Source organism: Neltuma alba, unplaced genomic scaffold (assembly GCF_004799145.2).
Source record: "Neltuma alba isolate B1F8T4 unplaced genomic scaffold, ASM479914v2 tig00006221_pilon, whole genome shotgun sequence".
Taxonomy (NCBI): Eukaryota; Viridiplantae; Streptophyta; class Magnoliopsida; order Fabales; family Fabaceae; genus Neltuma; species Neltuma alba.
The window spans coordinates 14574-28909 of NW_021634392.1; the positions used below are offsets into that span (position 1 = coordinate 14574).

General features: G+C 30.4%; 1 protein-coding gene across 1 annotated transcript; it reads left to right on the top strand.

The window, feature by feature from the left end:
- The first annotated feature begins 4066 nt into the window (after positions 1-4066).
- On the top strand, positions 4067-4684 carry LOC114749907 (uncharacterized). The gene has a single exon (XM_028938447.1). It carries the CDS (start codon positions 4067-4069, stop codon positions 4682-4684), a length of 618 nt encoding a protein of 205 aa, XP_028794280.1.
- The last annotated feature ends 9652 nt before the right edge of the window (positions 4685-14336 follow it).

A 14336-nucleotide genomic window follows, 5' to 3' on the forward strand; every position in this document is an offset into this window, starting at 1 on the left:
GCAGATAATAACTTGCATATAAAGGAAGATGGGTTGCACACATAAAAAGTTCAGTTGCACGAAGAGAAGATGTGACACAAGGAAACATGATTGCACATAAGAAAAATTGAGTTGTATACTGAAAAAATTAAGTTGCATAAAATCCTGAAGTACCATTTACCAATTAAATTCTCAATTAGGGATTTATTCCCAATTTTTCCTTCTTCTTTTTGTTCTTTTTCTCTGTTTTTTTTGCTCTGTTTGTATTTTGAATTTTTTTTTTTTTGTTTCTGGTTGCTACTGTTCTATTTTCTTTTGGATACTTTTGTATTCATTTTTTATTATTGATAAAATGATGCCATTGTTAGAATGTAGTATACTACATGCTAAGAACTAAGAAGTTTCATTACGATTACCAATTTATGTTTAGGCTTTAATCAATTACAAGGCAAAAGCGCAGCTATACTCATCCTATCGTATTTATAAGGAAGATGATTTTTTTTTATTTCTAAGTCACAGTACTAACGTTTTCATATAAATATATAAATTTTCAAGTCACAGTATTAAATATCAAGATTAGTTAAAATTGATCAAAAACAATAAATATATAAAAATATATTTTTATTAGGCACATACATGATTTGATACTTATAACTTTGCAGCAAGAGGCTGCAGCTAAGCTTAAGATTTATGTAACTAATTGAAAGATTTAAATTTGCAGAGAATTCGGCCAACTTACTGAACATTTGAATTGTTTGGGGGTTATAACGTTCGATGCGTCTGAATCTTACTTCATAATGATCTAATGTTTTGTGCTTATTAGATGACTAAGCTTTACTTGATGCATATTTTGTTCATTTCTGAACTTAAAGTCCCTTGTAACTGAACCTTAGTTATCTTTTCTTGATAATCCTTTAACTTAAACACCAGAAGAGTGTTAGTGGATATCTTCTTAGGGAGTAAGAAATTGGCAGATTGTGGTGCCTTGGTTTCCTTTATTATATACTCTTTCGGTCTTTAATATAAAACCCATTTAACTAATTTGATTAGATTAAAAAATTTAAGTAAGTTAGTTAATTATAAGAAATGTGACACATTTTTCTAAAATACTATAATCACATTTCTTAATACCCCATCTTCCTCTTCTACTTGATTATGGTTGAAGGAATATCCATATGGTAATTTAAAGAAAATTGATAAACATAAAAAATGGGTCTTATATTTAGAATAAAAACTAACTCAACAATTGGGTCCTATATTAAATACCAGAGAAGTACTATTTAGTACTATTATGTCAAGTTTGAGCATTGTCATGTATAACTGGGAATAACTCTCTCAATATAATTTTCTCTATCCACGAAGTTTGAATTCTTAACTTTGCTTAAGAATAATTGAGTTCCTTCTACTCAACTTTACACAGTTGATAGATATATGATGATGCTTTCTGCTAGAGCTTTCCTCTCCATTCACAAAAATAAATCTATATGATCCATTTGAAGAAAGACACAAAGAAAAGAGTTGATGAGTATGATTGTAAGATATGAGTCGTGCACATACCCACGTAGTAGATAAATGATGTTATGAAATGTGAATTCCATACACAATCACATTTCTTGTTTTGTCATTTTCTTTCTAAGTACATGAAATATAAACAGAAATAATGCCATTTTGGTGTTTCTCTTCCCCTTTTGTCTCTAACTATTTCTTCCAACATTATCTGATTTTTACTGCCCCGAAAAAAAGGATAAGGATCCAATTGCCCTCATCACCAAGGCAATCCCAACTAACGTGAGTGTTTGCACGCGTGATTTGCTTTGCAACTAGGAGAGCACGCAAGTTGCCATCAATTAATTTCCATGATGCAATCATCAAGCTTCAAGCTTTGTCATATTTAAGTTTTCTTTATCTGGTTTGCTTTTTCTTCCCTTCCTAAGATCTAGATAACTAATATAAATAAATTAAAAAAATTAATCAAATTAGTTACTTATAATGAATGTATGTTAACTTCTTTAAACTATCTTTTTACTCATGCATTGGAATTATCTTTTGACGGAAACTGTTTATAACCAATACAAATATTTTGAAAAAAATATGAATTTGGTTTTTAATATCAAAGCTAGTTTGGGGATTGAATTTGGTTCTTAATATAATATTTCAATCTATTTTATTTCTCATGTTCCTGACAAGGGACAGTCCAATAGACATTGATGAAAAAAGATAATTTAAAAAGACCAACAAATATTTATGTAAAATAACTGTTTTAACTAATTTTTTCAATATCTTTAAATTAGCTATCTAAATCTTATATAAAAGTTTGAAAGTAGTATAAATTTGGAAAACAAAACAAATTTAGATTTTATATTTAGAACAAAATCCAATCCCAAGTTAGGAATCAGAAATAATACTTTTTAATTGTAAATATATCTTTTTCGTGGTTGTAGCTGGGTATTCTCAAGACTTCCAGTGCTGAATAGTGAACTGATTCCTTTCTAATTTTATATTCTTCAACTTTTGCATTGCGGTGTCTGAATACCCAATTTATGCCTCTACAACAATGTGTTTGAGCCCACAAGAAGTATGAACCATTAGTCACTGTTCTACCATATGTTTCAATATGAACGAAAACTAAAATTTAATCAAAATTAAAAGGAGAAGCAATAGTATTAACATTTTTAACTATTGTATGCGAAGAAAACATTTTTAAATATTAATGATATATTTTACAATTTTCAGAATAGTTTTACAATAGGTTAATTATTAATATATGCTATTAAAATTATATCTTTTAACAAAAATCACTGAACAATGCTTTCATTTGCGTGGACTACTTTTCAAAATATTTTTATGACAAAAAGCAAAGCCTCTTTCTATTATTGTTGTAAACCTAATCAACTAGCTTAAGAAAACGATAAACTAAGCATAAAAGCTCTTCCTATTAATGTTCATGTCGATCGAATTAAAATGATAACTTCTTGTTTGCTTAAAAAATAATTTTATCTTGTACTTTAAAATCTAGAAGATTTATAAATATTTAATTAATTTTTTAAAATCATCACAAGATACTATGTAAATATATATCTATAAAACAAGTATATGAAATTATGTATCAACTAAAAAGACACTATTAAAAAATCTAGTTTTTCCAAAAATACATAAATTGAATAATAATAAATCCTGGAGAAAAAGATGAAACCAGCAACATAATGAGATTTGGGTACACCAAAGGACAAATCATAATATTACTTCTCTATTATAGAATGGGAAGCTTTTCATGATTTTTTTTTTAAGAAAAAAGGATAAAAGAATAATATTCTCTTATAAATTTATAAAATTTTTTAGATTTAATGGTTTTAAAAATTGACTTAAATTAAAACATTATATATATCCAAGAAAGAAAATTTAACTTGGTAAATTTGGGCATGGATATCTAGGGGCCAGATGCAAAATATTTAGAGTGGGCAAAATGTTCAGTACAAAAAAACAAACAGTGGCAAAAATAAAATGTTTAAATTTATACTCCCGACATGTACATAATTTTGCCCAACTGACTCAAAGACACGTGGCTCCGCCCCTGCCGTGCATGTGATTCCCCAGTCTCAAGAACTTTGAATCCTCATTCTGTTTCATACAAACATTATGACATAAAAAATATTATAAATACATGAGATTACTTAATTTATTGGGGAATCACCAACAGGTTCTAAGGAAGCGTGGAGATTAATTTTTAGTCAGCCAAAAGTGCATTAATAGTTGAGAAGCATAGGATAAATAGTTTTAGTGTTAAAAAATAACAATCTGTTATACTGCTTAATTGTTATTAGAATTTATTGATAATTAAGTTTCATAGTAATTTTTTTGTTATTTATTTCATGTCTTTTTATATGCAGCAATTTCTTCTCTCTCCACCTTCCTTTAACACTCAATATAATATTTCAGGGCTGAATATGTATTCACATGCTGTTATGCTTGCTTTCTTCCCTATAAACACCCTTCTATGTCTACCAAATGTTAAGCTTCATTAGCTTCTTCTTTGAGCTCTTTTAATTTCCCTCTCTTCATCTTCCTCTCGCGCCACTTCTCCTTCTAGATGGAAAATATGAACCACACCGCCGTCAACCACCTTCATACCACTGCTAACGGCAACATCCACCACCGCGACCACAACCACAACCACCAACCCAAACCCAGGTCCCTCAAAGCTCGTCTTCAAAATGGGGAATGCCTATATGGCATGTCCTTGCAGAGTTTCTCCCCAACAATGGCTGAAATAGCCGGTTGGATTGGCTATGACTTCATAATGATTGACTTAGAGCACGGCCTTGGCGGCATTTCGGAGACCCTCCGGTGCATCCACGCCTTGAATTCCTCCAACACTCCCGTCATTGTTTGCATTCCTAAGGTTAACCACGTTTGGGTTATGAAGGTTCTTGACCTCGGCCCTCATGGCCTCATCTTCCCATTGGACGGGATAATGATAGAGAAGGCGGTGGAGAAAGTGGTAGAGATCGCGGCGGTGGAAGGAGTGGACGGGATAATGGTGGGGCCAGTCGAACTTATGTGCAAGTGTGGGATGCATGAGGGAGCCAAGAAACGAGAAGGTGAGGGAGATGACGAGGAAGATAGAGACGAAGGTGTTGGCAGCGAAGAGGAAGGAGGGCCGGGGGCCTTTCTTGGCGGCAATCACTGCCAAAAAATATTTGATTAGTGACGGAATTTACTGAAAGAATTTTTATTTAGTAATAGAATTAGTGACAGATTAGTGAAGGAATCATATTACTTACGGATTAGCAACAAAATTAGTTCCATCGCTAATTTTTTCATCACTAATTGGATTACCGACAGAATTTCTTACAGAATCGTAGTTCCGTTGGTAATTACCGATGAAATTAGAGATGAAATCAGAATTCTATCGTTAATTACTGATAGAATTTTTCCGTCTCTAATTACCAACGGAATTTCAATTCTGTCACTAATATATTTTTTTTAAAAAAATTAAAATGCCACCTCACCTTCGCCATCACATGTCACCACCTTATCTCCACGTGTCGCTGCTATCTCTCACCTCCACATGTCGCCGCCACCTCAGCTCTGCCACCATGTGTCATGACCTCATCTCCACATGTCTCTGTCACCTCACCTCTGTCAGCACGTGTCACTATCTCACATGTCACCTTGTATTGTCACGTGTCGCCACCATATAATTCCTCCTCAAAGTGACTTCTCCATGGCTCGAACCAAAGACTTCGTTTGTGTACGTGCGCAACTTCACCAGTTGAGTTACAATGAACTTAATGACTTATTATGCAAAATTAAATATATATAATATTCTCTTACACAAATAATTATATATACACATATATATTATTAGAAACTAAAAATAAACTATATGATAATTTTAATCATAACTATTTTTGTAACAAAATTTTTAGATATTTGTTTTACTATTTATTTTATAATGCTTTATTTTTTAAAAAACATTATTTTAAATATAATATTAATTTCCAATGACACTAATTTTGAATTTTAAATAGTAAATAATTGTTTCATAAATATATTTTTTTAATTTAATTCTTTTATTTAACATTCATAAGATATATATTTAATTATATATTTATTATATTATTTTTTATATTATATTAAATATTATATTTTAGTCACGGAATTAGTCACGGAAAAATATTTCGTCGCAAATGTTAATTATAAAATTTTAGCCACGGAATTTTCTAATGGAAAAATTTCGTGACTAAGTTTAGCGACAGAATTTTTTATGGGTAATCCGTCAGAAATTAGCGACGAAAATTATTCTGTCACTAATTCTATCAGTAATTAGTTTTTTTTTTCTTTTAGTGAATGGCCATGCCTTTTGATGGCGCCACGGCAGAGGAATTCATCAATCAAGGCTACCAACTAATTCAAGGGGCTACTTATGTTGGATTGTTCAAGAATGTGTGCATCAAGGATGTTAAAAGGTTCGAGAAGGCCATTCAGGTAAAATATGTTGCAAACGATGAAGTCAATACTCTTTAGTGGATGTAATCTCATCGTATTAATATTATATCTTATTAATATATACTATCTCGGGTTCTAATTATAAGAGCTAGTTGACTAATTTGAAGAGATTGAGAAAATAGGTTAAGTTAGTTATTTATAATAAATAGATGTTACCTTTACTAAAATATCATTGCTAATTAAGTGTGTTGGCTAGAAGTATTATTATTAGAAGAACTACTTTGGAAACAAATACATAAATATTAGAGACAAAACAGATTGGGATCTTATATTTATGATCAAAATAAAAATCAAACAATGTCTTCTTATATTAAAAACTAAAAGTAGTATCTTTTTTGGTAGTTCCTTATAGCTGAGCATTATTATTGTTGTTGTTGTTGTTGTTAAAGGGTGTGGTTTATTTGGCAATATTTTGCTGTGTCTTCATTCTCTGGCTTCTTGTTACTAATGATTTTTAAATTCGCGGATTTGCTTGTAATTGAGTAATGACAATCATTTTCTGTTCTGCATGTTCTTATATGCAGTGCTGTGTTTCTTCTTCTAACCCACTTTTGAATACCTAAAAAAACCAATGCAATATAAATGCCACGGGCAGCCCATAAATTCCAATTGCAATCAAAATAAATCAATCTAAAAATTGTAAAATATTTAGTGTTAATATCACTGTTAGTCCATATAATTTAATCGAATTTTGGTTTTCCTCCATGTATTTTCAAATTATTTTTTTTGGTTCCTATAACTTTTTTTGGTCTAAAAATGATAGTCCTAATATAATATTTCATAAGGATTTGGATCTAAATTTAGTGGCATTAATGAAAGTCAAATATATGATTTAAAACTAAAACTTATTAAAAATATATATATAGGGACTAAAACAAAAACTTGTCAAAATATTTATCTTTCCATTTAAAAAAGAAGGTTTTGTTGTAAGAATGTGTCAAATACTCTTCCGGTCATTAACATAAGATCTAATTAACTAATTTGATTAGAGTTAGAAAGTTAGGTAAGTTAATTAATTATAAAAAATATGACATTTTTTAAAACACCATAATTATTTTTCTTAATATTCTTCTCCTCTCTCCTACTTGATTATGGTTGAGGAAGTATTCATATGGATAATTTTAAAAAAATTAATAAATATAAGAAATAGGTTTTATATTTAGAACCAAAATTAACTCAATAATTGGGTTTTATATTGATGACCGAAATAGTATTATAATTAATTAAGCATATGAAAATTGCATCCAGTTTTTTAATAAAAGATGATGATATTCCATATGGGTAAAATAGTTTAAATTAAAGTGCGCACAGTGAGCAATATCCTTGAATAATGTAAAGAGCATAAATGAAATACAAGATATCATCATATTTATTACTAGTCCTAATTATGACAGCTTAACTAATGTAAAAGCTAAAGAAGAAGTTTACTTTCATCATAAATATAAAACTTTAATTGACTTTGTCTCTTAGGTTTATAATTTTTTCCAAAGCCATCTCATTTGATTATATTACACATATTAAGGGGTTATCAATCAAAGATAATTCCAATGCACTTGATTAGAGTGGATAATTTAAAAAAATCAAGGTACATCTATCACAATAACTAATTTAACTAATTCTCTTAATATTCATAAATTAATTACATGGTTATAACGGATGAAAAGTACTACGTGAGATGATGATGTGTTTTGTTGTACTCCTCCGGTCTTTAATATAAGACCTATTCAATTAATTTGATTAGATTAAGAAAATTAGGTAAGTTAGTTAATTATGAGAAAATTGACACATTTTTCCTAAAACACTATAATCATCTTTTTTAATACCACATCTTTCTCTTCTATTTGATTATGGTTGAGGGAGTATCCATAGGGGTAATTTAGAGAAAATTGATAAATTTGATAAATGAGTCTTATATTTAGAAATAAAACCAACTCAAGAATTGAGTCCTATATTAAGGACCGAAGGAGTATTTATAAATTATAAGCTGTGTGGGCATGGAGACCTTTCATTTCGTGTCACAGAAGTTACAGCTGAGCATTATGTTGAAGCTGAGTTTGGGTTTAGAATGACTTTAGATCCCTTGAAAAGAAAAATTTATCAGCTTGGTCCCTTGAAACAATAGCCTTTTCCAAATTGACGCCTATGATATATTCTAGGAAAGTTTGGTTAAAAATATGTATGTGTAAAAGTTTTCAAGATAAAAGACATTGGGACATAATCAAAGATATATTGCACATAATTAAAGGAGAGTTGTGCTCTCTCAAATTCATGTTTTTTTTATCTAATAAAATTTTCAAACATGCACTTTCAACCAATTTCCCCTGTTTTTATTTTAAAAAAATTGATTTTTAAAATAGGGACTAAAATATTAATAATTTTCTTCAAAACACTCAAACAACAGCGTTATTTTCCCAAGAATATGTTGCAATAACTCGGCCACCAAATTCTCACGCAAGTTTGAACTCTTTCTTCTAAACGAGTCACATTACCAACAGGGGTGTTGGTCTCAATCGCTCGATGTGTTTTCTGAGCCTGTCAAAAAAATGCCGAACTCAGTCCAAAAAAAACAACTCGAAAAAAATAGACATTTTGGGCCGATCTAATCATGGGCAGGGCCAGGCTGAGGATAAGTCATGCAGCCCTACCCATTTAGGCCCCCAAAAACAATAATTATTTATATTATAATATGTATTTTTTGCCAGAATTATAATATAGATGGTGTAATATTAATATATTATATTTCAATTGAAATTATGTTGTAAGACTCTCTTTTAACTTTTTTAAATTACTGTGTCTTATAATCGTTTTTTTTTTTTACTTTTTCATATTGATATTACTTCATATATCATGAAATTAAACTAATTTGAATGTGACATATAGAACACTATAAATCAAATTAAACTATGAGTTAATAATATTCCTCATATCCTAAATATAAAACCCATTTTGTAGTATAATTTACACTGTAAAGTGAATCTTATGTTTAGGACTGGAGGAATATAATTGAATATGTTAATATAGCTTGTATTGTGAAGATTAATGCATATCATTTAAAACTTAAGGCTTTAATTATAATTTTTTATTTTCTTGTTTTTAAAAAAATATGGATGTTATTTAATTCTGGAAGCATAGATGTTTGTTAAGATATATAGCAATATTTTAATTTCAAGACTCAAGCTGCAAACTTGGACAAGGAGAGCCCGCCCGGCCCTGCCTGTATTAATCATGTCCAAAATGATTAGGGCTTCTATTGGGTAGAGTTGAGTAGCGGGTTGCAAAACCTTTAGACTAGGTATCGGACAGGAATCCTGCTCTGTTCAACCTTGTTCAAACACACCCTTAATCACCAATATACCATAAGGAATAGTTTTTGGGAAAATTGTATTTGCACTATGTTTGGCACGAGGTTTTTGGAGGGGAGGAGAGGGAAGTTGCTCCCCCCTTGTTTGGCTGGTGCAATTTTTTAGGAAGGTAGGGGAGTTGCTCCCCTCCCCTTGTTTAGTTAAGATATTTTTTAAAAAAGAGAAGGGCTCTTCTCCCCTCCTCTTCCCTTCTGAAAAAGTAGGATTTTTTGGAAGGGGATGAGAAATAATATTTTAATTCTTTATATACCCTTTCGATTTATTAACCCCTGATCAGTTGTAAACATTTTTATATAAGAGAATTCTTTTAAACATCTAGCAAGAGGTTATTAAGATAATTGTCTCTAAAATTAATGAGCATTTGTGACCCTTTTTTTTTTCTCTCTCTCTCTCTCGTTCTAATTCCAAGAGGCTGTCGGTATTTTCTTTTACCTTCAAGGTTTTTTCTCTAATTGAAATCTATCATTCACGACTTTTTATCTTGATATTTTATAAGTGTCTGATTGTGTCTTGTAAGTCAAAATTAGTGAATTGCATTATATATATAATTATATCTTGATAAAATAAAAAAGTGAGAAAATTCATTTAAATTTTTTGAGGTTAAAATAGTCAATTTTTTATTAGAACAAAATAAGGTATCATTGAAATTTCTCCCTTCCCTCCCCTCTAATCAATCTAAAGAGGAGATTATTAAAATCCCTTCCCCCTCCCTCCCCTCCCCTTTGTAGCGACTCTCCCTTTTTCTCTCCTCCCCTTTCATTGATTAAAATCCCTTTCCTTCCCTTTTCTCCTCTAAGCCAAACATAACGTTAAGGACTGCTGTAGCCAATCAATATCAGTCAACTTCCAAAACATTCCAAAATTTCAGTTAACCCCCTTTAGACCAAAATGAAATTAATACCCCTCATTTTAAAAATAAATAAATATTAATTGTCACCGGTGTTCCAACCACCAGAGCTCTAACGTCAGGTGGTGGCCACCTGAGTGTTGGTGGTCGAACCTCCGCCCTTAGGTGGCTGGAGGATATTTTTCTAAAAAATAAAGTGGTCAAAGGAAGGTTTGAACCCATGACCCCTTGGCGCACCAAAAATGATGTGACTACCAAGCCAACCAAAACATTGAGTTATATGATGCAAAAAAATATATATAACAAAACAAATGCAAGTGTCCAAGTGTAAATAAACAAGTGAAATTCAACGATTTACAACAAAAACTTAGTGATTTATAAGTAATATAATAGAATTCACAACTCCAAATGCAAGTGTTTAAGTACGAATAAGTAAGTAAAATTTGAATATTTACAATAAAAGCTTATGGATTTGCAACCCAAATTCGACGATTCACAAAAAACACAAGAATTTACAACCCAAAATATAAGGGTTTAAGTATGAATAAATAAGTAAAATTCAGTTATTTACAACCCAAATTTAGTTATTCATAAGAAACATAAACATTACAAAACTAATAAGAGAATTCACAACTTCAAATACAAGTATTCATGTTCCTTATGAATCATTAAATTTGGGTTGTAAATATCTGAATTTTTGTTGTAAATCACTAAATTTCACTTATTTATTCACACTCAAATATGTATATTTTGGGTTGTGAATTCCTTTTTGTTTCTTATCAATTACCGAATCTGGGTTGCAAATTTATAAACTTTTGTTATAAATATTCAAATTTTGCTTGCTCATTCACACTTAAACACTTGTATTTGGGGTTGTGAATTCCATTATGTTACTTGTAAATCGCCAAATTTGTTTTGTACATTGCTAAATTTCACTTATAAATTGGTAAATTTTACTTGTTCACTTACATTTGGACACTTGCATTTGTTTTGTTATATATATTTTTCTTTGCATTATATAATTAAATGATTTGGTTGGTTTGGTGGTCACATTATTTTTGGTATACCAAGGGGTCATGGGTTCAAACCTTCCCTTGGTTGCCTTATTTTAAAAAAAATATCTTTCAGCCATCGAAACTATAGGGGTAGCCACCGGAGCTCCAACCTCTGGCAGCAACCACCTGAGTGCCGGTGGCCGGAACTCCGGTAACAATTAATATTTATTTTTTTTTAAAAAAGAAAGATATTATTGTAATCTTACTTTTAATTTTAATTTCATTTTCGTCCAAAGGGGTTTGATCGAAGTTTTGAAATATTTTAGGAGTTGATTGATATTAATTAGCTAGCGGTCCTTAAATAAAATTTCCCTAGTTTTTCCCTTCTAGTGAAGCAAGTTTATGTGTTTATTTGTAACTTTCATTCTTGTATTATTTTACTGATAAAAAAAAACATAATCTTCCTCAGTTAGCTGATAAGACAAGTAACCCAACAAAAAAATTAGCATTATTATTGTGATAGGAAAAAAGTTTACAACATTGGCTGTGGAAACTTCTTTCTTATAGCGGTTTACTTCCAAGAATGGCAAGCTGTCCATTCTTAAAATTTTAGTTTAGGTATATTTTTATTCTTGAAAATTTTCAAGGTGCAAGGTCATTGTAAACTTGAGAGTGATGAAATGTTATCTATTAAATATTAAAAAGGTGCAATATTATCCTTCTATTAAACGGATTTTTTTTTTAACTTTTCTTTCCCTCCACGTCTCTCCAGTTTCCATTTTAAAATCGTTAAATTAAATTTTGAACTATTCATTTTTTTTGACCGAATGAAACCTAATATTTAACAATTTGAATTTATTTATTTTAATCTATGGGTTAAGATGACACGCGAGGAGGAAGCTGAGGGAAAGGGAAGCGCCGAAAAGTCACTCCCTGTTAAACTTCCCGTTATTTTGTCCGTTAATTGACCAGGGAAATTAGAAAGGAGACGTCAAAACTTACAAATAAATACTACTTTTAGTTTTTAATATAAAAAATAGTTAATTAATTTAAGTATATTAAAAAAATTAGTTATATTAGTTATTTGTAATAAATATGTATTATCTTTTCTGAATTATCCTTGCTAATCAAATATATTGATTAGAACTACCGTTATTATAAGAATAATTTAAAAATAAATAAATATGAAAGATAAAATAGATTATGGTCTTATATTTAAGATTAAAATAAAAGTTAAACAAGTTTTTATATTAAAAACTGGAGATAACATCTCATAAAAAAATAATACCGATTAAGTTCCTAAGTTACAATTAAATGCCGAGGAACTAATGTTATTTCTTACTATGTAAAACGCTTAATAGTATGTAACCAAAAAAATAAAAAAACGCTTAAAAGTGTCATTTTGACCAAATACTGTGACTAATTAAGTAATTATCGGGTGATTATTGAATCACCCGCGCTTGCGTCAGTGAGTGACTCAAAATATTATACTACCTCCAATCCTTAAGATAAAAGTTTGTTTGATTTTTATTTTAATTTTAAATATAAGAACCTAATCCACTTTATCTATCACGTTTATCTATTTTTTTCAAAATAGTTTTTGTAATGATAATAGTTCTAACCAATACACTTAATTAGTAAGAATATTTTAGAAAAAATAATATTTATTTGTTGCAAATAACTAACTTAACTAGTTTCCTTAATCTACTTAAATTAGTCAATCAACTCTTATATTAAGGACTGGAGATAGCATTTTCTAAAATATTAATTTGTTAATATACTAAATATTATTATTTAGACACCTTTACATGTAATTTATAAGTTAAGCTTTGAGATTGATAAATCTTCTAAAAATTTCTAACTTAAACTAGTGTCTGTGTAATTTAATTTACAAGTTAATATGTTTCTTACACTCGTAAATTTCTGAAGAACTTATAAATTGACGTGCCATATTAATTTACAACTTAAATAGTGTAAAAAAAAAACTAGTGTGTACTAATTAGCATAAATATAGAAAGAGATTGTTTGGGAAATGGGACCATACGGCTTCCTTTTTCATTTTTCTTCCTTTTCTTTCTAATTTACCTCATTAGTATTGTCGTTGCCCCTATTACTGTTGTTATTATGAATGATATGACGATCATGATCAATATGAAATATAAAATTTACAATAAATTAAAATTATGTGTGTTCATACTCATATGTTATGATCTAATAAACGAGTATGTGTGTACATACTTGTTTGTTCGAGCATAATAGATGAGGATGAACAATTCATACTCATCAATTATGCTCTAACAAACGAGTATGTAGATATGTACTCGTCTGTTAAGTAATAGACGAAAAAGTTTTAACTTTAAATTTTGAATTTTTAGGACATAGTGTCATTTTTTTAATCAGATTAGAACGAATTCTAGCGGCAATTTCTCTTTTTCTCCTTTTTTCCTTCCCCACAAGCGTCCTCTTTTCTCTCTTCCTCTCTTCTCATGCAACAACCAGCATTCTCTTATCTTCTCCTTCTTGACCGACAGCAGCTCCTATTCTCTTTTCTTTCTTAGTGATGCTAAAACTCGACGACACAATGGACTCCACGGCCAGCCTCTCTTTTCGATGGCGGATAGCTCCTCCTCTCTTCTCTTGCGTGCTTAACAACACTCTCTTCTTCTTTTTCCACCGTTTTAGCTTTGCAAGAAGCAAGGTAAGTGATGTAAAACAAGAAAGGATTGGACGGGATGAGAGGTTAGAGAAGAGGAAGAAGAAGAGAGGAGAAGTAGAGAAGCAGGGAGAACGAGAGAAAACTGATCGATAAATTCTAAATACCAAGTATGATTACAACTGAAACCCTAGACTATTTATAAGGAAGAAATAAAATAAATAAAAGAAATAAAATGAGGAAAGTGGGGGTGAGTGGGGTAACTGCCCACTCTCTAAATAAAACAATAATAAAATAATTAGTTAATCTACATCATTTCTCCCCGGGTTGGAAGAACTCGCCACTGGAGAGTTGGACAGCTGGAAGTCATCAAGGAAGGCGGGGTCCATACGACGAAATTCGTCCTCGGTAAGCCATGTGGCGTCTGCATCAGTGCAGCCTTTCCAACGAACGAGGTAACGACTAATGGGACCTGCTGGAGTGGATATCGT